The 27,230-nt window shown below is 39.4% G+C and overlaps 1 protein-coding gene across 7 annotated transcripts in view; it reads left to right on the top strand.

Annotated features, from left to right (window-relative positions):
• The window catches only part of CEP112 (centrosomal protein 112), a gene marked incomplete at its 3' end in the record, with an annotated part of 475,585 nt that overhangs the window by 382,089 nt on the left and 66,266 nt on the right, over window positions 1-27,230 (top strand). For all 7 annotated transcript variants that reach the window (XM_079131573.1, XM_079131569.1, XM_079131572.1 and 4 more), the window contains 2 exons: window positions 796-858; window positions 7,140-7,289. In XM_079131573.1, coding sequence (XP_078987699.1) covers window positions 796-858; window positions 7,140-7,289 — 213 coding nt within the window. The remainder of the gene's footprint in view (window positions 1-795; window positions 859-7,139; window positions 7,290-27,230) is intronic.

The following is a 27,230-nucleotide window of genomic DNA, read 5'->3' as shown; positions in this document are numbered from 1 at the left end:
AGAGATGGGGTGGCTGACAGAGAAGAAATCATGAGAGTAATGACCCAAACCTTTCCCAGAAATGGGAAAGGCCCCACCTAGGGCACGTCACCATGTCCTTTGTGAACGCTGAGGATGGAGTAAAGATCCCAGACATATCCAGAGACTGGAAAGCACATCACACCTCAAGGATCAGAACCCGAGTGGCAGCATGTACTCCAGTTCTAGGCAATGTGGACTTCTTCTGCAAAGACCACCCTACTTCTAGAATGCCTTACTTCTAGAACATAAAATGGCTTGATTTAGATGTATTTGTGGCTCCAAAAAGATAAGTCTTATGTGTTAGGCAGCATGGGGACTCAAATTTTTGCTGAGTAAATCTAAAATTTTCATGTCTGCCTTTGTCCAAGAGCACCTATTTCTTTTATTTTTAAACTAAGAATTATATTTACCACCTTCTTTTCCTCCTCCTCCAATTCCCTGTCCCCACTTTCTCTTCCAGTTCTCTCCCCTGTTTCCTTTTTCTTCCCTTCCTTTACTTCTGAGCCTTCACACTTTGGGGGTGTCTATTTCTGCCTCTTCTCTTTCTATCCACAGAAGTCTGTATTTGTCTAATAATTGGCAGGAGAGATTTTTTTTTTTCTTTTTAAGTGATGAATACTTGGCATCAGATCAAAGACCAGCCCTGTGGTTTTCTGGCTGCCCCAGAAGGGCGGTGCAGCTGGCAGGCATCCCAGCTGCCTGGTGATAGGCATGTGGAAGAGATACCAAGCTCACGGGTCACTGTGTATGTGTTCGTGTACGTGTGTTTTTCAGGCCAACAGCAGGCTGAAGCAGATTGAGAAGGAATATAATCAGAAGCTTGCCAAATCTTCCCAGGTAAGCAACAGCAAAAGAACCAAAACAAAGTAAAGCCAAAACAAAAACCAAAAATGAAACCTACACGTCAAAGCCTTTGGACTTCAGAGTTAAATTTAATTCTTCTCAGTTTTTCAAGGATTAGTATCATATACTTGATGGGTAAGTAAATAAATATGTTTTTAATATTTCAAGAAAAATGAGGCACACTGAACTATTTGAACCGACACACTCACTCAGATGTTGTAAAACCAGCTTGTACACCTGAACAAGCCCAGGCTGAAGCACATTTCACAAGGGCAGGAGATGTACACCAACATTTGTGATGTAAGCAGTTTGATGCCCTCTGTGCTTTTCTGCAATATTCCATTTTGCTTTAACTTAAGGCTACTTTACAACATCAGTCAAAATGACAATTCTAGCTTAAATCAGCAAGCAGTGTAATTGTTGATTCCCTTTGGAAAAAAAGAAATCATAAGTCCCTAAATCTATATCTTACTGTTTGTTGTGAACTATAGTAGTTTTACTATAAGAAAGACCAATAACTGAATGCTCATCTCCACTTGAAATATGATGATCAGAGTACTTTCTAAGTTGTTTCTGTCTTTTGGCATTGTTTAGGCAATCCCAAACATTCCCTGGGTGTAAGGGTCATTCTAGAACAAATAGGTACTATTTAATCTACATTTGCAGATGGATAAATTAAGCCATTTAGTTTTGTAGGCTTCATATCTAATGATTTTTAAATTGGCTTGTCTTATATCTTTTCATGTGTACAATGATACATGGTAGTAAAGTGAAATTTATATAACAATGTTATAACTTACCACATAACAGTAGTAACAACACAATAGCAAAACAATAAATATATCCAGTTGCTTATGGGAACTAAGTCTGTTGACTCATTCAGCCTCATTCACAGGAACGTGGGGTTAGGAACTATAGTATTGGCCCCATTTTTCCAGTTGAGAAAACTGAGACTCAGAGATGAGATCACACAAGTTAGCAAGTGACTAAGCCAGGATCTGACTTCAAAGTGGAAATTCCAAACCTCAACACTACCAGCCTGACCCAACCCTTTACATTTTTTATATGGCAAACTTTAGTGATAGTTATCAGGAAGTGTCTTCAGTTCTATAATTATTTCTAAAATGTGCATGTTATATAATTCTCATCTCATTAGGAAACCAAAAGTCTTTGTCTAAACACAGTCAGAAATGTTTACACAAGAATTGGTGGTGTCTTGTTGCCAGTATTCCAGCCCTTTTTTGAGGAGGAAACATAAAGTGTCCTTTTTAACCCCTGAGAAAGATTCTTATAATCAAAATAAGTCTTATTATTCCCAAAATTAAAGTTGGAAGTAAAACATGACAAATCCCCTGCTGGCATACACCTACATCCTGCTTGCTTTGGTTTATGTTAAATGGGGGAAGCAGACTGAGAGTGAGATATAAGATAGCTAATAAAAATACCTAAGTAATGAGAGTGTAAACAGGAGTACTTAAGTTTATCTAAAGGAACGTATGAAGCAGCCTGATTAGGTGACATTAAAGCAAATTAAATTAAGTTAGTGTAGAAGAAAGCCTCTGCTTTGGAGTCCACAGGCCTGGATTTGAATACCAGTCCTACCACTTGTGTGACCCTGAGCCAGCTCACCTGCCTTCTTTGGAATTTGGTTTCTCATTTGTTAGATGGGGAGGCAGTGCTGACCTCATAGGACAGTTTTAACCATTAAGAGAAACAAAGCCAAAACATGCAGTGCGGTGCCTCCCTCGTGCCAAAGCATCAAAGAGCTGGGAGCAATTTTAGTAGCAGTACAAAATTGCAGTAGAGAAAGGACACAGGAAGGGAAGAATTTTTAAAAGGGCTATAAGAAGGAGAAATTATTTCTCAGGTACTGTGTTTTGGAGTGTTCAAGAATTGATAAAATCTCCATGCAAAATTTGGAGGTGCATAGGTTTGCTATTTTCTCAATAGAGACATGAAAGAAGAGGAAGAGGATGTGGAAAAACATCCAGTAACGATTGTCATGCTATAATCCTCGTTTCATAAATGAAAGGACAGTGCAACACCAAAAAAACAACAGAAAAAAACCAGAAACAGAAGCTAGTTCACCCTCCTCATAGGGTGATCGCCTCACTTGGATAATATTTAGTTTGCCCACCACTGAATACACAATAATATCTATTTTTATGTAGGTGTATTTGCAGACATTTATATCCATAAGTTGGCACTAGAGGAACATTGGTCTACATGCCAGTCAGTGCCAAAATCAGATTATTTTTTTGAATGAACGTTAGAAAACAGAGCCATGGATTGGCTTTTTCCACTTTCAAGTGGTAGTTTACTGGAATCTCTAACACATATTTAGTTCATCAAGTTGATAAGAACGCCGGAAGCGAAGTTGCTTAACTCTGTTTATCAGATTTTTAAAAATTTCTTTAAAAAAAAAAAGTAGTAAAATGAATGCATTAGTGATGGATGCATTGGCACTGAGGAGAGCAATGGGTTAAATCTGGAAAATATTTTAAATATCTTTCCGTCTTTAGAGGAAGCTACTTTACCTTTAGATTTTAAGAAGCCTTAGGACCCCACCCACCCGCACTCTGAGGAGCGTGCTCCTCCCAAGGTCCTCACATTTGCCATGTCGCCAACGTTTGCATCATCTCTGGGAGGCTCGCAGACACCGTTGCCCTCAGAATCACGTATTGGGGTTTTAATCTTAACATTATACGTTAGCCTTGCCTTTTCAGTCTTAATGCAATTTTCCTACTCAGCAGTCACCTCGTGGCCATTTTTTCAAAAGAAATATATGGCACTGTTTTGCAAGAAGATGCCTCGTTTGTTGGGAAAGTGGAGAGAACCAAACCCGGACACCCTCCGAGCGCACCCCTGCTGAGGGCTGCCTCCTCACCATGCCGCGCACACGGCTGCCAGCGCATGCCCCTGTCCCGCTGCTCCTGGCTTCATGCCACTCTCCAAGGACCAGACTGCAAAGGGTGGCGAGGAGCCTCAGTGTGCTCCTAACCGTCCCTGTGTAGCAGTAGAGCGCACCGGGCTTTGGTGGTTTTTTGTTGTCGATGCTTTATTTTTGCTGTTTTATGGTGCTAGGAGTTGAGCCCACTGGTGCTCTATAACTGAGCTGTATGCTCAGCCTTTTTTTCTTTTCTTTTGAGATAGGGTTTTGCTAAGTTGCCCAGGCTGGCCTCAAACTTGCAGTCTTCCTATATTGTATTTTAGAGTTTTAGAGAAATCTCAAACTATACCACAATTTGAAAAACATTGAGTTAAAGATGAAATTTAGCCTCTGCGGAATTCTGTTATATTTAATTTATTTATTTATTGTGGATCTTGGGGTCAAACCCAGGGCCTTGTGCGTGCTAGGCAAGCATTCTACCAACTGAGCTATATCCCCAGCCTAAAATTCAGTTATTTGCAGACCTTAAGTAATATCCCTAACATTTACACAAAATGTCCATTGCTTAACAGTTATTAACCATCATTGCTTTCAGGGTTAGGTTGCTTATAGCATCAGCCCCAAATAGCTCTTCTTTTTGTTTGCCAACATATTTTTAATATCTATATGAGAATGTTCTAAGCCAGTTCTTTCTCTGAAGCTACTTTAGGGTAAACATTCAGTTGACTGGTGGCATTTCACTTTGTGGTTTTTAATTATGATTCAATCAAAACTGGCAGGTTTTGATTATGATTTTATAAATCATTACTTTTCATTTTTCCAGAAAATTTTTACATTAGTTTTCTATTAAAAGTCTGGATTATCCCAATATAATTTTCCAGATGATAATTTTTTTTATTTACCATGATTAGAGTTACACTACTTAAATATTTATTGAGTGCTAGTTATATGCACTAGGCTAAGATGAAAATGGTCCATTTCTTACACTCTAGGGCTACGACTAATAGCCCTAAGTACTCATGCTTTGTTCCTTACATAAAGCATGACTATTAATCTGAATGTTATGATTATTTCTCAATATGAAAGTAATTATTTAATCCTGTTTTTAAAAATTACTCTTATTTTAGCATCCTCTCTCTGTCCATCTTATCTATCGGTCTTTCGACCAATTTGTCTAACCAAGGTGTTTCACTTGAAATGTTTAGGCATTCTCCTCCTTATGTCACCTTCAAAATTTTTAAAAATAACTTTCCAAATGTAATCTCATTATTCTTCCCATTATTCACCCAAAGAATAAAAGGTTTCATTTTCCCCATGAAAGCAGCATGCCCCCTCAGAACAGCTTAGACTTGAAGCTCCTCCCAAGTCTGCTTTTGATGTGTTCTTGTCTTAAGTCTTCTGAAAATAAGGGGTCCCTGTTTTATGCCCTCGTGATCATTTGAAGTAGCCCAAAATATTTTTATCTTCAGTCTTTGGTTGGTTATGCTAATATCAATCCTACAATTTTTTTAAAGAATAAAATTACCTTGTACTTTAAAAATAGATTACATGACTGTGATTGGATATATATGACTCTACACATGTGATAAAATCATGTAGAACTAAACACACAAATCATGGAACTAAACCCTCCATTTCTATATGGTTGTGGATTATTCAGATTGAAACACTGAAATATTAAGTTATTTTTGCTGTTTGGCCCCATATTCTTATAAAAATATCAATCTTAAATTTCATGTTAAGCCAAGGAAATCTGGCTCTTTCTGATCCCTCACCCCTTTGGCTGTGTGACCAGAGTTAATCATTCTATTTTTGACATTTACTATAAGAATTTACTCTTTCCCATTTCACATAGGTGCTATCAGAATTAATTGAATTGATGCCAAAATGGAAACATCATTTATCATTTATCAAAATTCAGAAAACAGATAAAAACTGTTCTGTTCTAATCTCAGTAAATGAATTCCTCCACTCATAGCAGAAGACCCCAGTTTGCATTTAACAATATCAACATAGACTATTTTATACCTTATAATTTCACAATTATGTTACTATTTGATTATTTATAAATTCTAAATTTTGAACTGTTGCAGTGAGTTTGTACATTTCTAAACACATAAGTACTCCATATTTTCTATAGCTAAAAATGCTATTTATGTCAGTAAAAACAATTAATGTCTTATAGGACTTGGCTCCCCAGGGGACTGCACACAATTTCTAATTATTGTCTTCTGATGCCATGATCTGGTTTTGTCACCAAATAATAGTTGGAAAAAATGAGCTCAAGAAAGATAGCTTGTGAGTCCATTTCTCACTAACCAGCTCCCCTCCTGTGGAACCAACAGAATTATGTTCAAACCCAGGACATAATTTTTTTATTAGAAGAAACAACATTTCCTGCTTTTAAAAAGTCATCACTATTGAATTTGAAAGGAAATGGATACATCCAGACTAAATGAAGGGCAGTGCTCTCAGTAGGCCCATTAAATGTCAAAATTCCTCATCACATAATTCATTTGAGACGTGGGAAGAGAACCCTGTCCTGGAGGGAACCATTTCTCACATGTAGGGAATGCTGCCTGCAGGGGTCTCTGAAGTGGTACCATTTGAACCCAAGTCACTTTTCATGATTAGGTACCTGTTAGGAAGAAGACAACATGTTTGGAAGTGTAAACTTCTCTTCAATGCCAAAACCTTGCTAAAAAGAAAAGTCAAGTCTGCTAGTTAGAGGAACCGGTTAGCACAGCAGTGGATCTGACTGCACGCTGCAGCTCCTGCCTGTCTCCTTACTTGGTTGTCATCTTCAACAATGTAAAATACTTGACATCTCTCAGTGCCTCTGTTTCCTCATTTATGAAATGGGGGCAATACTTGTCTCACAGTAGTAAATGACATGAGAACTTGAAGTGCTTAACATACTTCACAAACCTTAGTGAACACCCAAAACTTATCATAGACCTAGGTGACCATGAGGAGCGAACTCTATTCGTTCTTTTCTTCGGTTGTTATAGTTCAAAGTCTTCTTAAAGGCAGAATAACTTTTCTCACTCTAATAAGTGTATTTCACAGTAAAATAAAATCTGACGCTTTTCATATTTTTGAGATCACAGATGTTCTTTCTTCCGATGAGTAAATATTGTGGAATGTTATAGTGGAAATGTCTTCCAAATATATTCGGTCCAGCAGTTGTTCACCATTCACAGTTTTATTATAGCCTTTTATTGTGCGGAATTTCATGCATTAATAGTGTATGATATGTTAATTGAAAATATTTAGTTTGTGAAAGAGTTTTGCCAAAGTCAGTCTTTTGTTAGGCATAAATACATATAAAATAGATGCCTCTCACTGAAGAATGTGGAGTTATAGCATGCTGTTTTCATTTCAGATCATAGCAGAACTTCAGACAACCATTTCCTCTCTGAAAGAGGAGAGCAGCCGGCAGCAGCTTGCTGCAGAAAGGCGGCTCCAGGATGTTGTACAGAAGTTTGAAGATGAGAAGCAGCAGCTGATTAGAGATAATGACCGAGCAATCAAGGTAATCTGAAGACTTCAGTAACCAGTGGTACCAGCTGCTTTCATGTAATTAAAAGGAGGCTGAAATCCCAGCATGGGCAGATGAATGCAGGTATCTGGCTTGCTCACACAGCCTGCAGTAATTCCATTCACTGGCCTCTACCTTTGATGTATCCAGTGACTCAGGCTGACTTCCCTTTAAGAGATTGCATGCCAGCATAAGAAGTCATTTTTGGCAAGCCCAGTCCATTCACATTGAACAAATATTTGAAAAATACCTTGTCCTTTCTCTTGAGAACCACTTTGGAATTGTCTCTTGAAATTAGAATGACTGTTTCAGCCCAGTACTGCTGCCTAACACATTCAGAAGTCAGCTTCCAATTTACATTCTGTTCTTTGCCCACATCCTTTCATTATGTATTCGCATAATGAGAAATAACCCATTTGAGGCTTGGAATGCCAACCATTTGATGTGCTTTGACACAGTACAGGGTGGACCGTTGCTGCTGAGAACTGAGGTTGTTTCCAAATGACTTCAGAGAATCACACCTTAATAGCCACAGAAAACTCCCTGGACCTGATTCTTTAAGTGATAGGCAGGCAGATCTCAAAGTAGTTTTCTCTTGGCTTCATAGCGGTGAATGTTATTGTAAGCATCTACATCATGCTGTGTTTAATCTATGAGGATAAGCATCTGGAAACCTTTATAAATAAGGCTTAAAAGAGAACAAAAAATTTTTAAAGAATTCTCAGCAAAAGATTATTTTTCAGTGATTTGACTTCTCTAACAATGCTTAAAGGATGAAGAGTAATCATACAAAGAAAAATAAAGAAAATTTCAGGTTTTATTACTGCCCTTTTCTTCCTAACCTCTTCATGTTCCTTTTCTATTGCTCATTGTAAGCAATCTGAGTAAATTAGGGAAAAGTTAGTGTTTGTGTAAGTTATTTTCCTACATACACACACACACACACACACACACACACACACAAACACACACACACCCTTTAAGCCTGTGGATAATATCCAATACAATAAAAAACCTTGAAAGAAAAAACCCTTCAAGGCATTACATCATCCAGCCTTCCCATTTTACAGGAAAGGACTCATGTGTTTGTCAATGTCATTTTCCCTATTTATTTCCTCATGTGAGCTTTTTTTCCTGCATGTGTTATGAGATAAAAAAAAAAAAAAAAAAAAAAAAAAAAAACTTTCTTTTTCACATTCTGGTAATTTAAACACATCTTTCAAGGCTTTTTCACTTAAAAATGCACAGGAAGTATCCATTGATCTGTCTGTTTTGCTTTGCATGAACTGAACTGTGTATTTCAGTTATATAAGCTTTATTTCAAATGAATTTCTTTTCCATTTATGTCCAGATACCAAGTGTTAGGTAATTTCCAAATTTTAAATAAATAATTGAATCCCACTGTATAAGCAAAAAGGGGAAAACAAATTTGGTTATCCCTAACAATAATTCTAGTATTATTTTTTGAAGATTAAAAAGTATGTTGAAAGAATTATAGTTAGTATAATTGCCCATTTAATGACTTATTCTACAACTTTAATCCATTTACCTGTTAAAAGAGAAAAAAATTTTCATCCTAATTTTAAACAAAGCCCAAATCACCAAGACTGAGCTTTAAAAAATGGCAGTTTTTAAGCTTGTAGCATAAAAACATAAAATAGATTTAAAAAAATATCACCTGAAAATCCAAAATTAAAATTATGACACAGTTAAGATACAATTCAGTTTTGGTTCACTCAAATTAGGTGTAAAGTTAATGACTTTTTTTTTCCCTAACCTACTTTAAAGTTGCTAAGATACTTGATTTTTTTTTAGTACTTGTCGCCTTTGCTCTTCTTCCCCTAGGCTATGCCACAAAAAATAATAGGAATAAGATCTGATCTTTATGCAACTTGCACTAAGTGCTAGGTCTCTACCAAACTTTTCCATTCATCTCACGTTCCAATACCTCACTTAAACCTTGCAATAATATTTTTTACATTTAAAATTTCTTTATTTTCTGTAACCTTTGGAAATTAATCACATGAAACTACAAAATTAGCAAATGTCTTGAAATCTGTATGTAAAACATCAATTACCTTTAATTTCAAACTTTCATTTATTAGCATACCACTCAATCTTAAAAAAAAAAAAAAACCAAAAAAACAAAAAAAAACAAAGAAAAGTAGATCCAAAGATAGTTTTATGCCATTCTTTAAAAAAAAGGAAACTTCCCCCAAGCGTGGTGGTGCACACCTGTAATTCCAGCATCTTGGGAGGCTGAGGCCGGAGGATTGTGAGTTCAAAGCAAGCCTTGGCAACAGCAAGGCGCTAAGCAACTCAGTGAGACCCTGTCTCTAAATAAAATACAAAATAGGACTGGGGATGTGGCTCAGTGGTCCAGTGCCCCTGAGTTCAATCCCGGGATACCAAAAAAAAAAAAAAAAAAGAAAAAAGGAAACTTCCTTTAACTTTACACCCATCCCACACCCCAGTTTCAAAACACATCGTTTCACCGTCTTGGTGATGGACACTTCCGTGATGAGATTTTCCTTCACTCCCATGGCTTCTGTCTGTCAGAAGACCCCTGCCTTTTTGCTGAAGGTATCTGGTCCTGCTGGTGTTGGTGCACCCGTCCCAGATGCCTCATCCTCATCCTGGCTTCCAAGGCACTGCCTTGGGTTCACTACCTTCCTTTTCATTTCAAAGCCTCTGTTAGGAGTTTTTGAAGAAAGCATTGGAGCAGTTCCTGGAGGCTTGTGATGTAGGTGGACGTGACTGAGTCTTTCTCTGTCACCTGAGGACCTGTGGCAAATTCAAACTTGGATACCTTTGTAGGCTTTGTTGGGAGGTCTGCAGGCCTTAGCTAATCACTTCTCAGTGCCACAACTGGCCTTTCTCCTCCACTGCTTGAGCAGCTCAGCTCACTGTGGCTTTTCAGGATTCTCCTCTCCCACCTCCTTACCCGCCATTTTCTCTACTTTGGCCTCCCTGCCCATTTGGTAATCTTTATAAGGAAGATATTTCCCTCGTCCTGATCTTACACATCGGGAAACTGAGGTTCAGCAAACAGTCAAAGATCGTACTGCCTAACAACTGTTGGAACCACGTTCAGGGTGTCTTACAGGAGATCCTGAACTACTCAGTGTTACGCCATGCCTCAGGCTCCTGTGTCTTGTCTAGGAAAACAAGTCAGGTGACCCTGTCAAAATGAACCTGGAGATCTTCTCTCTAACCTCCTGTCCACCTGAGTGATGTAGCTTTTTTGGACATTCTAATTAGGTTTGGTATTTTACACATACAAACAGATAGTGGATAAATACAGATATTAAAGGAAAGAAAGGCTCACCAGGAGGCTTAGTTTTCTGGAACCAAATGCATTGGTCTGTAAATAAGTCAACATGCTATAAAAGCAGTGTCCCATGCTGATTATGAAACATCTTTCACCCTCTTTCAGGTTTTTGATGAGCTACTAAGTTCTCTCTAGCAGGTGGTCAAGAATGATGGTGGAGAGAAACTCAGTTCTCATTCTGTCAGAACTTACAGTCATGTTTCCATGGATGTTAAAGTAATGCTTTAGAGAATACTTGAGATATAAAATAGTCTACTGACATTCCCTGAAAGGGCACCAGTCTGTGCAGTGTAACTTGATAAAACATTTTTGGAGGCTAATTTGGCGATACCTATCATTATTAAACTGCCTGAGAGACATACCTCGCTTTTGACCCAATCCCAGATTTTGCCCCAAGGTGACGATTAAAGGTGCAGTGAGCGTTAGCTAGTCAAGAGGATGCTTGTCCTGGCATTCATTCAGTGGTGTGATTCATTCAATCAACTATTCACTGGGCTCCTGTTAGGTGCCAGGCACCTGTGACTCTGGCATTCTCCATCTCCTCTCCTTATTTTTCACTCTAACTAATAAAACTAAGCTGTACTGAGAATGATGTTGAAGGAAGATATTTAAGCATGTTAAAAACACTCACAAGATACTTTCCCATGAAAGTGCAGGTTACAAAACATATTCATACAAGTTCATTCTTTGGGGGAAAAAAGTATACAAGAGAGAAAAGATTGCAATCATATCAAAATTCTGCTGGTAGATATCTCCAAATAGTGGATTTGTGTTGAAATTTCTTACTTTATATGTATTTAAATTATAACATCTCTTTGTAGTAAGATGCAATAAAATCTTTATCATTGGTTATTTTAGCTCACTTCCATATTTAAAGTCAAGTTGATAAAAACAATGATCTCTGCAGCATACCTCAATACCCCCAGACCCGGCAGCTTACAGCAGCAGCTATGTTCTATGCCCATCATTCTCGGGATTGGGGATTTGGGCAGCGGGGCAGCTGAGTGGTTCTGCTCGTTGTCTGGCCTACCCTGGGATGCCTCACGGGTTACGTTTAAGAGAAGGCTTGACTGCTGCCACAGTGTCTGAGTGGCTCCAGGACCTCCCAAGGGGCCTCTCTCTTTAACAGAGGAGAGAGGCTTTCACTTGGAGGCTGACTGGCAGAGGCCTTATTAGAGGAGAAGACAAAACTGCACTTGCTCTGAGTCCTGCTCTAGGAAGAACCCCAGTGTCACTTTCACCACGTTCAGTTGATCCCGAAGGGTCACAGGGCCAGTCCAGAATCAAGCAGGAGAGAATAAACTCCACCTCTCAGTGGAAGGAATGGCAGAGGTTTAAGGCCATCTTCAGTCTCCACAGTGTGCTCCAGGGAAGATTTCATCTCCCATTCTTCCCTCAACTGTACAGGATAATACAAAGAAGAAAATACCTAAATTCCCACAACACAGAGTAAACAGTGTTATCTTCATGGCAAATTTACATCCTTCTTTTGGAAAAAATAAACTATCCTTTTGTTTTTTGTAAAAGTAGAAAATGACATGTGCTCATGACCAATAATAATTCAAAATACAGAAGAAAAAAGATAAAACATTTTAAAGTCACTTCATATCCTTCTCCCCAGAAGTAGCCATCATAGAATTAAGGTGAACATCATTTCAGATATCCTATTAGGTATAAGGAAAAAGAAGAAGGGAAAGCCAAATAGACTATGAACTGAATAATACTGTAGATTCTGTTTTTTGTTTGTTTGCTTTAGAAAACTTATATAAATAAAGAACCTAGTATAAAACAGAAGGAATTATTGGACTTTGGGACAGATTTGATTTTTGGATTGAAAAACGAGCACATTTGACTCTATACTTCCTTCCCCAACCCCTGCTCACCTCCCTACCAGGGATAGTAGTTTTATTGTCACACCACCTAAACTTAGGATTTCCAGCTTCTTTTTAGCCATACCCTTTGGTTTACCACTCTTGCTATATTTAAGTGGGTGCAGTGCTTACACCAGAACTTCCCCATAGTGTCTCCACTCCCAGAGCTTCTGCTTTGATTTGGTTCCTAATTGGCTGGATGGGACTAAATGGCACTCTCTACCCTGAGGTTTTCCATATTTAAGAGGTTCTGCTGGTTAACCATTGTGTTTGAATGACGTGTGAGTGGGCACGGTGATCTTGATCAGATTTTCTTCCCGTGTGTAAACATGGCATATATAACATTTAATATGGCCATGAAGAAGGCTGGGAAGAGACCAAGTGTTCCTCCATATAAATGATTTGCTTTATCGTTATTTTTCTGTATTTATTCACTTTTTCTTTGTTTATTAGATAGATGAACCAGGATAAATTTAGAAATAAGCCAGGCTACATCTAACTGTTCAGCATTCATTAGCAAGTACTTCTGAAACATAGTGGTTCCCTTTCTCTGTAGACAAAACTGACTTTGTAGTGTTTGCAGGTTTCCAACCTGAGGAAGCAGGAGGAAGAGCTGGAGTAGAGGTGAATGTGCCGCCACGTTGAGCTTTGAGTTTTCATTAAATGTGTTTCAGGATTCACTCTGCCTGCCTTGGAAGGGTCATCTCCTATCCCTTTGAGTTTTGAATTTTCCAAATTTCTGTATCTCCTCCAAGTCCTGAAACTCACTTCCCTGATATTTACTTGTTTTCCCAGTGCATCCATCTCTATTACTGTCAGCCTGAAGAGGAAAAATGTTGAGGCTACCCATAGAGTTTTCCTCTCTCCAGATTTGCCAATATCAATGAGAATTCTCAGGATTTTGTTGACTAGTATCAAAAGAATCATTCTGGGGAAGAATGGCAGTTTTTTAAGTTGAATCTCTGAGCAACCCTCCAGTGGGTTCCAGAATTGCGTTCTTTTTCCTTGACCACAGGTTTTTAGTACTGTTTTGTATTATGTCAGCATTTCTGCCTGATGTCTATTAGTGTGTTTTGCTAGTTTTTACTCTTTTTTTTTTTTTTTTTTTTTTTGATAGATGAACTAGGATAAATTCAGTAACTGACCAGGATGTCTAACTAACTGTTCTGTATTTCTTGGCAAATGGGGATTAAACCCAGAGCTCATACATGCCAAGCACATGCTCTACCTCTGAGCTATATCCCAGCTTCTAGTTTTTACTCCTATTTACTCATTTCATGTGATATTAAGAGAGGGAAATTCAATCTACTGATTTTATGAGTCTGTTTAACTTCTTTATAACATTTGACAAGAAACCTATGTTGATCAGCAATTGCACAATAATGCTGCAAAACAGAGTCCCCCAAACTCAGTAACTTTTAATAACAAACATGTAATGGGTCACTGGTGTATTTGGATTCTTGCTGTGCATTGCCTGGGTTTGACTCCAGACTTTAGATTGGATGTGGCCAGCTCTACATGTCTGTACAGTCTCTTTGGACTTGTAGCTGCCAGGTGTGGCCCCTTCATGGTGGATTACAGAAGTACAGAGGATGAGTGGGAAGATCCCTGCATCCTCAGGCTGTCTTCTATCTGTGTTGGTGGGACAGGAAAATTATATTCCCACTGTAGTACAAGACTGAAGAGTGATTGAACCGGCATGCAACCAGCCTCCGATGATTCCCTTAGCTTTCGAGTAGCACTTTCCTCGTTTATCTACCTTTCTGAAATCCTCTTTTCCATTTCCTTCTCTCTCTTTTTTTTAAACATTGAAATGATGGTAGAACTCAAGCCTCTTGTATACTTCCATACAAATGGATTTTAAATCTTCACCTTTTTCCTCAAACTCTCAACCCACATTTCTAACTACTACTATTGAACATTTTCACCTAAATGGAACACAGCCAACTCAAACTAGACGTCTCGAAAACTGAATTCATCTTCCTCTTGCCCTTCCCGGGCCCAGCCTGCACCTCTTATAGTGATTCTTTGAAGTCAAGTACCATCATATCCAGTCAGTCTCTCAAGTCAGATTTTGGAGGGCCTCTCGAAAGAATTCTTCCTTCCTTAAGCCCTCATAGGTCAGTCCTAAAGAAAACTCCTAAATACCTCCGACCCCACAGCCCAGTCACTACTTCTGCCCTCTAAATCAGACCTGCCTCATCTTTGACGTTGCCTCAGACAGTCCCTCCTATCTAGAATCGCTGCCGGTAGCTCAGTCCTCTCAGATCTCTCTCTCACACTGCTGGTAATGTGACCTTTCTAAAGCACAAATAATAGCGTGTTGTTTATAACTTAAAATCCGCCCATGGCTTTCCATCACCTGCAGGGAAAAGCTATAGTTGGCATCATGGCATATGAAACACTTTATGATCCCAAACAGCAGTTCTCAAGGTGTCATCCTCAGACTCCTGTGGGTCTCCGAGAACTTTTCAGAGGCTCTACAAGGTCAAAACTATTTTCATAATAACACAAAGACATTGCCTTTTTCACTGCATTGAACATTTACACTGATCAAGAAGCAATGGCAGCAAAACTGCTGGTCCTGTTGAGCCGTGTCAGTCATCATTGAACTCCTCACCACCACATACTTGTGACTTAAAAACAAAAACAAACACATTTTTAAAAACAGAAGCAGTAACCTGTATTATCTCATTAAGCCTCAGATCTGAAGAACACATCACTTTTAGCCCACAGAAAGGAAAGCCCACAGAAAGCCCTCTGCTACACACTGAAGCAAGGACACGCAGTTCTGCATCTGAGTGTGAGCTGAACTCTAGCTGCTCTGAGAGAACAGTTGACAGACAACCTGTGCGTATTCATACTTGAGTATTTGGCAGACATTCTCTTGAAAATGAAGGAGATGAGCCTGACACTTCAAGGGTAACAACTGACTGTATTGTTGCAAATGAGAAAATGTGTGCTTTCAAGCAAAAATTAGAATTTGGGAAAACTAGTTCTAGCACTATGAGCTTGACAGCTCCCCAGTGCTCAAAGACTTGTCTGGTGCAGCTGGTGATTTTGTGAGTGATTAGGCATGGAAAGGAAGGGGCAGGGAGAGAATGAAGTGTATCGATATTTGCAAGATTTATGACTCACTGAACTATGTTTTTCAAATGATCAACATCTTATGTTACTAAACCACACACAAGGAAAAGATCCATTCAAGGTACAAAAAAGACCAAGGAGATTTAACATAACCATGTGAAAATTTCATTGATAGAATCTCAGATTCCTCACTGCAACTAACTTTTAAGAAACCCTACTTGTCAAGTTTGGGTGTGGTAACAAATACCCCCAGGCACCTGAAAAGCTACTAAAAGACTCCTCCCTCTTCTAACTATTTCTCGGTGTGAGATTAGATTTTTCCCAATCCTTTAATCAAAGCAACATTTACAAGAGAGTGGATGTAGGAACAGATAGGAAAATCCAACGCTTTCAGTTGAACCGGATATTGAAAGGCTTACAGAAATAGAAAATACAGCCACTTGTCTCACAATTGTTTTTGCTTTTGAAAATAGTCATTTTTATTTTTAAAAATGTGATATTTATGTTTACCCATATGGGCTTGTTAACACTACTTTAAAGTGAATTAAATGTTTGAATAATCTTAATTTCCAAAATGGTAAATATCAACAGACATAACCCACATGAAGAAAACTCCCTGGGATTGTTCACTTTGAGAGTGAAGAGGGATGCTGGAACTACATTCTTGGAGAGCCACTTTTGTGGGTTCACTCTCTTTCCCCCTGGTCAACTTTGAGCCTCATGGGTGGTAGGCTTGCTGTCACCCAGCCTCCGTGGAACTGCCTGTGAGGTCTGTGTAGCACATCCTTTCCCTTTAAAATTTACCTGTCATCTTTTCTGCGAAGTTTCAGTCTGAGCAGCTCACACCAGAGGTATTCATCCCTTTAATGAAGTTTTTCCTACATTATAATGCTGATCCACAGTCGGTCATCCAGGTCCTTGAGGTTCTTGAGCAAATCAGAATCTGCCCAAGATTCTAGGAAGGTGATATGGTGCTGCCACTCTGTCCCCAGTGGGGTCTGGGCCACCATACTGTCTTCAGACACATACATGAACAGGGAAATGTATGCATTTCCCCAATAAATGGGACAAACAATTATAAATACTCTCACAGCACCAATCAACTTGTAGTTACCAAACAAGTTAACCACAACCTTTTGAAAAGAATGTGTGGTTTTCAGAGGATTCTGGCCTTCAGGAATGTGGATAGGACGTCATGGACCTGTGTTTTGATTTATTCTTTTTCTCACCAACTCAGCTTTTAAGCTTCTTGAGAGGGAGCATGCTTACTGCAATGTTTGTTTCAATGGAAGTACTAGAATATGCTAAATAAATGAAGGATGCTAGCTCACGAAGCAAGGCTCTGGTAACTAATCATGTCACTGTATTCTCACATTGTTTTATTTATGGCAGCCAGCTTGTAAATATTCTGTGATATAGCAGATATGAGAAAAGAGCTCAGGTCCTGTGGCAGCAATTACACATTTTGTCTTATCAGGCAGAATCTGATAGAATACCCTTCTATAATCTGAGAGCATAGTTTGTGTACTCTAGCACAGGTGCCACAAAAGGCTGTAGGCCAAACCCAGGGTGTCTGAATATTAGTTAGCACTATCCACTGAACTCACAGAAGTTCACTTGGGGAAATGTTAGGAATAGTTCTGTAGACAGACTGGAACATTCTTCTGCCCTCACTGCACCACCAGGGCTAAGTCCTTTCTTTGAAGCCAATGTATTGAAAGTTCCTCACTGTGAAGCCAGATGTCCAAGCAGAGATTTCATATCAAGGAGAAATGTTGTAAAATTTTTGCTTGCAGGCATAGAAAAGAGATTTTAAAGCATTGAAGCTTCCCTCCCCTGGCCACTGACTGGAGTTCACGAGAAAAGGTCGCCTGCCAGTAGGACATCTAGAAATCTGGTCTGTGTTACCAGAAGGGCTTGAGGGGGGAAAAGAATATTTCATAAGATTGGGCAATTCTCACTGTGCTAAAAGCTTACAGGAATCAATTTCCCAAAGAATAAAATTACAAACCTCATTGCGGGGTTTTAGAAGCATTGAGAAACAGAAAGAAATCTCAATGCCTAGCATCAAATGGCTTTGTTTGGGACCTGTTCATTATTTAATTCTTGTCTCCCCTGCATGCATGTCCTAAGGGCACAGAAGAAAGTGGCATTTTCTTTTGTACTCTCTTGAATTAGAATTAATAATGCTAAGAATAGAAATGTATTTTCCATCCCACCCAAGAAGCTTGCCTGCTCACTCAGAAAGGAAGACAGAGCCATTCAGTCATAGTGGCATAAAGCCTAAGTGCCATTTTCCAGGAAGAATGCTCTGGAAGATAAGCTTGGATACAACGTGGCAGTGAGTTATGACCTTGCTTCCTAGAGCAAGGAGAAGCAGTAACAAGAAATGAGCACAGAAGAAGCAAACAGTCTTCCCTCAGAAGTGTCTTATCTGATACCTCCAGGTCTATTGCATGGCAAAATTTTCTTTCAGAACTTGTCAAAAAAGATTCTTTGTTCAGTAGAAAAATATCTTTCAAGTGCTATGAAAAATATTCTTAGTTCTTGAAACATTGCCTTCTGTAATAATAAAAAAATCAATTAAGGTTTTATGGGCAAATGTGTGAGTGAAGAATCATTAAAGGAATATTGGAGAACACAGATTCCCCTTCGCCACTGGCCAGGTATGTTACTCCTTGGAAGTCAGTAGGTGACTATACATGGTTAATTTCATTATTGCATGGCCCACAAAATGAACTAATTTGCTTAGTCAACTGTTGGAATATATATGGACACTTAGTTTTTTCAATATTTAAAAATTTAACAAATAACTACTTGGAAATTTTTTGTAACTTTTAATTGGTGCATATAATTAGACATAATAATAGAATTCATTATGATATATTCATAACATGCATAATTCATAATTTGAACTCTTTCATTCCCCTGTACCTCTTCTTTTTCTCCCCTGTTCCTTCCCTGATCCCCAACCTTTAGCTGCTGGTCTTCTATTTTCGTGAGATTCTTTTTCTTTCCTTTTTTGCTCTAGCTCCCACATATGAGAGAAAACTCTGAGTCTGGCTAATCTCACTTAGTGTAATGTTCTCCACTTCCATCCATTTTCCTACAAATGACATAATTTCATTCTTCTTTGTGGATGAACAAGATTCCAGTGTGTATATATAGCACATTTTCTTTATCCATTCATTTGTTCACAGACGCTTAGGCTGGTTCTATAACCTGGCTATTGTGGGTTCTGAACAGGGGTATGCATGTATCACTAACTACACAGAAATTTTTTAACTTTAAGAATTCTAAACTATACCAGACATAGTTCAGCATTCAGTGTATAGTAAATGCTGAAATATAAAAATGTATGCCTCAACAACCAAATTCATGAATGATTAATATGTGTTATCTGTACTACCAGTGTGTATACACGATTGTATATATTTACGTACTATATTTACGTACACATGTACATTCAGAAGTACTGGGCTTTAAGAATCCAAGTTGATAGAAGATGATGATTAGTAAGTTAATTTCATTAAACAATTTTGTGTTGTCTTGACTTAATTGGCTGTTTGCCCATTTTCCCAGTCCTTCCAACAGAAACTGCATTTCTGTTCGACTTCTGGTGACTTCTGACATACCTCCTTTCATCATTTATCAGTATTGAAATTCATACCTCTTCATACTTTTTCAGTATTATCTCTTGCATCTCAGGATTTGTTCCTAGAAGAAAGCAACACTTTGACTTTGTTTTTGTGCCCTGCCCCAGCTTCTTCTTTGGTAACAGCAACATCCAGGGGGATTCTTGCTATTGTGACATGTTGGAGCCACCTGTGCTGATCTGAGCAGCAGGTGTATGATGGGAAGAGGTACACACTGCTACGGGATTCTTATTGTTTGAGAGGCAGTCATTAAACATTTACCCATGCACCACTGCTGCAACTGTTCCCTTTCCCCCATTCTTGATAACTGACTCCCAGCTCCAGTCCCGTGGTCACGGTGGCACCCAACCTTATCATTACAAGGGGTGTGTGGTCGGACAGGTGGATGGCTCCCGTTCCACTATCCCTTTTGCAACTCCTTAGCTACCAACCAACCTCTCGCTCTTTTCCCAGTGTGTCTACGCTTCAACTCATTCTTAAGTCCCTTTTGTAATCCCAACATATTACAGAAAGTTCATGGTGACTATACCCTCTTCTCCAAATCCAGTGGTGTTTTCCTGCTCTTACTTGTTCTCTAGTTTCAGGTACCATTTGACTATATTAGTCAACAGTTTTCCTTCCAGAATAGGGGTTGCCAGACCTTTTCTGTAAAGGACCAGATAGGAAATATCTTAGACTTTGCAGGCTGTGCTGTCTTCATCACAACTACTCAGCTCTCAACATTATGGTAAGAAAGCAGCCTTAGATAATATGTCAGCAAATGCCTAGGTGCTGGCTTTGGCCTGTTGGCCATAGTTTGCAAAACCCTGATCTAGGAACTCACTCTGTTCTTGGCATACATACTACTTCTTTTATTTGTTCTTTTTGCTAGCACCTCTTCCTCCTAGTGATTGTTCCTCAAGTTCATGTCCAGGACTTTGCTTCTCCTTCTCCTTTCCATGGTAAATTCACCTTCTCTGTGACTTGAGCTGTCACTTCTGTAAAGATGATTCCCAGAAGTTCCAGCCTGATTCCTAGTTGGGTCCTATATCTTGTGTTGCCTATAAATCATCATCTTTGGGAGGATGAACTACTATTTCAAAGTCAGTAACCACAACATTGAATTATTATCTTCCCTTCCAAATTGGCTCTTCCTTCCAGTCTATCAGGGTGACCACTGGTCTTTCTGTTTCCTGCTAGAAACTTTGAGCTCATCTCTGTCCTTTATTTCCTTCATTCCAGTTTATCTCAAGTCTATCACCAGTGTCCTTGAATGTATTTCTTATTCCTCTGATATGACCCTATTCAGAGCTGTTCTCAACTTGCAGCTGATTTAAAACAGCCTCCTCTTCAGCTGATGTCCCTGCCAAAAGTCCTTCGGTTCCATTCCAGTGTGAAGAACTCTGCCAGAGAATTTTCCTGCCTTACAAAGAGTGCTGAGAAATCAATAGGAAAAGACTAACAATCCAGTTGACTAAATGAGCAAAGGAAATGGATACAGGATTTGCAGACAAAGCATTAATGTCCAAATGTCCAACAAACATGAAAAATGTGCTCAGTCTCACTCACAGTTAAAGAAATGTAAATCAAAAATACAAAGTTTTGAAAGGCCTACTGCCATCTAACTAGCATAAATTTTGAATTTGGAAAAATATCCCAAGGTGAAGGTATGAGAAACCCGCACGCCTGCACTATTGCTGAGAGTTAAACAAGTGCAGCCTCTGTGGAGGGCAGTCTGGTCGTATCTACCAAGGTTTTAAATATATATGGCACAGCAGTTCCCCTGACAGGAACTTATCTTACGGATATACTTGTAAGCATGTCTTTGCAGCAATGTTTGAGCAAAAAGATGAGAAAAAACAATGATAATGCATCCACACAGTGAAATATTATGAGGCCATGTATAAGGAGTGAAGTAGATCTCTGTGTGAAAATTTGCTTGCTGATTTTCTCCAGTGATTACAGAATATCACATATATTTAAAATATCGTGAATGGGTGCTCAAGTGGGTAATAGTAATTAATTGGGGAGAATGAGACCTTTTTGTATTTTTGATGATATTTTAGTTTTTTTACAATATCATCTTACCAAACTAAATTGAGAGGACTGTTTATAACATCAAGATCAAACTTCTATGCTTGGCTTCCAGAGCTCTCCAGACTTCTCCCTGTCCCTCGGCATGCTATTCCAGCCAAGCGGGTGTTCTCACTGCCACGGGTGCCTTGTCGGTTCCTTCTGCCTGTTGCTCTCAGGCACCTGTCTTCCTCCCTGTTGCAGCCTCTTTGCCCCTCTGATGGCCAGGTGTTAGGTAGGCCATCTCCAGGCCACATCCACCTCCTGCATGAAGCTCTCCTTACTGCCTGGTCCCCAAAGAACTCATGTTTCTTCAAGTCCTGTTATTAATGATTCTGTTAGTTTTCATATCTCATTCTTCTGGTTTTTTGCACAGTGTCAGGAAACTCAAAAATAAAGTCTTCATTGACTTAAAAACATAAAAACCCTCATTAGTAACTATTTTATATCTATTATTGAGTGCTTTAAATGCAACTTTAAGCATATCAGCACCAACCTTGATGTTAAAAATAGACTCTCAGGCTTCCTTTCCCCCAAATCGGTACTTAAATACCTCAGCCTTGGGGTTAGCAAACTTTTCTTTAAAGATGCAGACAGCCTTGATGTGTCAAAACATTAAACGACTTGATATGTAATATGAAACTAATCAGAGACTTTTCTTCTTAACCATTAGGTGAGATCATCTCACTTAAAGGACTAGAAAGTGGTATTTGGGGAAGAAGAAGAAAACAGCCCCAGTGTAATTTAGGGACTTGAGGAATAGAACGTAAAGGTGGCTTCAGGAGTGGGATGGGCAGCTGTGAAGGCCGCAGGAGAGGCCGTGCGGGGACGCGGGGAAGAGCCCCTGGAGCAGGCTGGGCTGAGAGCTGCCTGCTGGTGACTTTGTTTGAGATCATCTTTGTTGTCTCAGAACTTTGACACCTGACCGCAGAAGTCTTTCTAACTACCTTGTATAGGTTGAGATAAATGTATGATTTTTAAAAAGAAAACAATATGGGTATATGTGTGTATTTTTTTAAAAAAGAATATACAGGACTGGGGTTGTGACTCGGTGGTAAAGCGCTCACCTAGCATGCGTGAGGCGCTGGGTTGGATCCTCAGCACCACATAAAAATAAATAAAGGTATTGTGTCCACCTACAACTAAATATTTAAAAAAAAAAAAAGAATATACATATATACAAGTAATATTTTTAAATACTATATTTTGGTGAGAAAAAAAGTGAGACTGAATAAGCAGTGGTATTATCATAGCTGCTTCTGCAAACATTGGACCTTCTAAGGCATGGGAAAAATTTAATATGGTTCTAGTTCATTCTGTTTTACATTTATGTAGTTATTTTTAGGGGATTCATTGCAGAAGAAATACATAGCTTGTTAAAATTGCATAGCTTCACACAGAATTTCTAAGGGACTGAAGCAAAGTAAGCTAAGCAAAATAAGCCTGATATATATGTACTGTATTTTCCAAATGTATATAATTGGAAAAAATTAATATGCTGCTGTCTTACCATCCGAAAAGACCAAAATGTTATTTCCAGAGCTGTCAGTAGGAGGCTGCCATCATAGCAGCAGTAGTAGCAGCTGAAACTAAAGATTTGGAGCAACAGAGAGCTGGGGTGGTTGGTGGGTTACAGGAATGCTTTAATGTTGGAAGCACAGAGGAAAAAGTGGAATTAAAAACAAAGAAACAGCCCCTGTTTTTTTCAAGAGAGGCAGAACCCTTTTGCTTTTATGTCTCTGTCACTTGCTCCAGGATTCTTCGTAAAGCCCTCTAACCACCTAAATAAATATTCATATGACTGTTCAACATCTCATTAATAAAACAAGATTTGGTGGTAAAATATTTCAGAGTAACAGATGATTTGCATCTCACCCTTGTTTAACTTTAAATCTCAAGCAATTAATAAATTAGACTCAAGAGCTTTTTAAGAAGTAACATCTTACATGCACCACAAATTGCATTATTTTTATGTGTAAATAATGATGAAAGGGGAGATTGTTCCTTTGATGTCTATAAACTACACTGTAAAATATGCAGAAACATTCTTGAGTTTAGTTGGAGCCAAAACAAATAGACTAGTTCATAAAACAAAGCAGCAGCGTTCTTAGAAACAAGCATTATTTTTTTCTTTTCTTCCCAATTGCTCTTTTTCCATCTTTTATATTCTTGCCATTCCTAGTGGCAGATTCATTCCAAATTCAAAAGTGATGTTAGCCTGTATTTCCTCATCCAGAGAACTGAGCTCTTTGCAGATTCCTCCCAAAAAACTTGGCTTCCTGTACAGTTCTTACCAGAGCTCAGCTGGACTGCCAGTTTTTATGCAGTGAATCATTTTTGTCAGTAGTATTTCGTTGCTGCTTTAAAAACTAATTATTTTAGATTTTAGAAATACTGATGTTCCTCCATGAGATATGTTCGCTTTCTGTTTTCCAAGCTGACTTATCTCATTTCATTTTGTTTTCATATAGTATCAGCAAATTCTTGTTTACAAAGTCTGATTTGGCCTAATCTTTTCTTTAGTATGATTGGTAAACAGCAACCATACGAACTCAAAAAAAAAAAAAAAAAAAAGTCTTCGTTGACTTAAAAAATAAAATCCCTCATTAGTAACTATTTTGTATCTGTTATTGATTGCTTTAAATGCTGTTTTAAGCACATCAGCACCAACCTTGATGTTAAAAATAGCTGGGACTCTCAGGCCTCCTTTCCCGTTGCAAACAATTTGTGCTTTTGTTAGAATGCAGCATAAATACGTTAATAACATCACAAGATGGTTTGCTTTCTCTGTCTGATGGAACATGTGTTCCTCTTTGAACTTGCTGTATTGTACTAGGTCAGATACTCTGTAGCTATGCTTATTTGATCAAGGCTGGCCTTACACATCCCTCCCAAATCAGGTGGTGGATCACATCCATGTGATCAACTTTACTTGTTTCTACCTTGCTGCCCACAAGTCCACCATTCCACTCCTTGACCTACTGCTTTCTCAGTAAAATCGATCCGGAGCTCTGATTATTTCAGATACCAGACTTGTCTGTCAGATGTGGTATCCCAGTCTCTAGCTAAGTCTGTATTCTGATTCTCTTCCTTTCTTCTAGATGGCAGTTTTTACTCACTCCGTGTCCTCAAACATCATGTTTGCTCTATTTTTCCTTTATTCTTAGCAAGGTTTAATGAGAGTAGTAAGTATAGTGGGTTCATGTGACTCTCTTTCCTCTGATACAGGCTGGAGATTCAAGGAGGTTCGAGAAGTTCCCAGAGATGGGGATCTCAACTCAGAATGAGTGGGGTTCTTGACAAACATCAGGGAGATGCAATTAAGGACACATCAATTAGCAGCACAGTCAGATTTGGTTAGGAAAGCAGAGACACATTCAAGGGAGAACATGGGTTGTCGTCTCCAGAACGAGAACCAGCAGCCCTGGGTCCGGGGTGGTGGTGGTACAGAGGGACAGCGGTATGGCTGGACTGGAGGCGAAGTCAGGCTGGAGTCACCAGCTTCGCCAGTTTTCCTTCACTTGTGCATTGCCCTCTCATCATGTAGCTTTTTGTGGGCAAGAGCAGGGTCATGGGCACAGCAGGTGATTCTAAGCTGCTTGTTCTGCATTCCAAATGGTTCTTGGGTGCTTTTCTTTTGAGACTGTATCCCCAAATTCCTATCTCAAAATCATAGTTCTACATTATCTTTTTCATTAATAGACTCTTGAATAGAAAGCCAATAGAGGCCAATAGAAAATTGGCCTCTTGACCTCCAGCTGTGCCCACCCTTGTCTCTTGTTGCACAAACGAGGATCTTGAGCCCACCTGAGGGAAAGGCCTGGTCCTTTCTCCATAGCTTTTGGCAACCAGGACTTGCTCTGCTCATCCCTCTACCTGTGTGTATTCATATGCACATGAAAATGGAAATTCATTTTTATTTTAGTCTGTGTGATCTGCTGGAATGGATGGGGGTCTTTCTCCTACTCTGTGGTTCCCTGTGACTCAGAACTTCCCTGTGAGCAAAACTTCCATGGCTTTAGAGTGGGATTCAGCCAAGCCTTTTCTCCTGGATTGAGTAGAGTTCCTTCAGTAGTGGCTTTGTCCTTTGCTTTGATCTTTTTTTTTTTTTTTAATTTAAATTATCATCAGTGTCCTTGGAAACAAAATATTCAAAGCCAATTTTAAAAGGAAGACATAATTTGAAAAGCAACTTTCTAAACACTGAACACTTTACCTAATTTAAAGAGCATTCCAAAGGAAGGGAATGTTGTTGATTAATAAGGATCCCTCGCAGCCTCTTGGATGTGGAAGTTCAGTAAAGACACTTGTGCCAAGGATGATTTGTGAGAAACCTGAGGGGTTTGTTTTCTAAGAGAAAAACATGATTTTGAGGATTCATTTAGTTCAACTGACTTTATTTCTATAATGTCAGATGATCAATGTATAAATAAAGGGTTGATAATTGTGGCATCCTTTATTTTCAGGAGGACACTAGCACAGAGGGATGATGATGACAGGCGTGACATTGCTTTGATTAATATATCAGCCTGCCAAACTAGGAATTATTCCATGAAACCTGACCTTTTTCTTTTCTTTTTCTTCTTCTTCCCCGCCCCTTTGGTGATACTGGGGATATAATCCAGGGACACTACCACTGAGTTATATCCCCACCCGCCCCACACCTGCTTCCCTTTTTATTGGTTTATTTTTTTTACTGTTGTCATAGGTCTTGCCCAGGCTGACCTTGAACTTGTGATTCTCCTGTCTCAGCCTCCCAAGTTGCTGAGACTATGGACATACACCACTACACCCAGCTGAAACCTGATCTTTTTAAGGTGGCCACTGTTGCATCTTTCTTAGAGCTGAGTATCCTCTGAGATTATCTTGCATGCACTGCATTGCAAAGGAGTATCGAGTTTAATAACATGATTCTAGAGCCAGGCCTACTGGGTTCAAATCCTGGCTCCACCAGGTGGAAACTATGTATCCTCAAACAACTCACTCAACCTTCTGTGCCTCAGCTTCCTCATTTCCAAAGTGAGAGTAATAAATAACCTTGTCTCATAGGAATTGTGAAAACTAAAAGAATTAAGGCTTGGAAAGCATTAGAGTAGTATCTGCAACTTAATAGAGCCTACACTTATATAATTTTTAAAATACAAAAAAAAAAAAAAGGCCCTGTTCCAAAGTAACCCACGTTAGATCAAACTCCCTTAACCCCCCACCCTAGCTGTTGTCCATCCATCATCCCTGCTCATTTCTTATTACTTTACAGTCTGCTCTCTGTCCCCATCCCTCCTCAGAAACTGCTCTTGAGAGCCAGTGGAATCCTTGTTGCCAAATCCTGTATCTTTTTCAGCTTGACCCCACTGCGGTGCCTGGCACCCCAGAATGCACTTTGCCCCCTTGGCAGCAGCCCCCTGGTTATCTTCACAGCCCCTCTCATCGCCTTCAGCTGAACCGCTGTTCCTCGGACTCGCTGTTTGGGCTCCCTCCTCTTCCATTCTCAGTCACACCATCTCACTCCTGCCAGCCTTCTGATGACAGCAATTTTCTCTTTCTCATACTGTGCTCTAGATCTTCCTTGGATACCTGTACAGATCTCCACATGTCCTACAAAAACAAGTCCACCATATTCACAGCAAACTCGTGTCTGCACCCTTCAGCCTGCTGCTGCCCTGCGTCCCAGTGCAGCTCCTGGCAGGTCCGCTCGTGTGGCCAGAGCAGAGCCCTAGACCTCACCCGCCTGCTCTCCCCGTTTCATTCCCCAGAAGGTCAGTGGCCTGGCCCTCCGTTCTCACTTGGCCTCATCCTCTTCTCTGCACCCACGAGGCCCTTCACCTTTGGGGCAGCTCCTGTTTCTGAACAGACTCCTGCCCGGTCCTCCACATCAGAGCGGTGCCTCTGCCCTCGCCATCGGCTGCCATCCTGATGCACTGACAAGGCTCAGGCTTTC

Source organism: Sciurus vulgaris, assembly GCF_902686455.1.
Source record: "Sciurus vulgaris genome assembly, chromosome: 3".
Classification (NCBI taxonomy): Eukaryota; Metazoa; Chordata; class Mammalia; order Rodentia; family Sciuridae; genus Sciurus; species Sciurus vulgaris.
The sequence above is the reverse complement of the archived record's forward strand: the minus strand, read 5'-3'. Positions and strand labels throughout refer to the sequence as shown.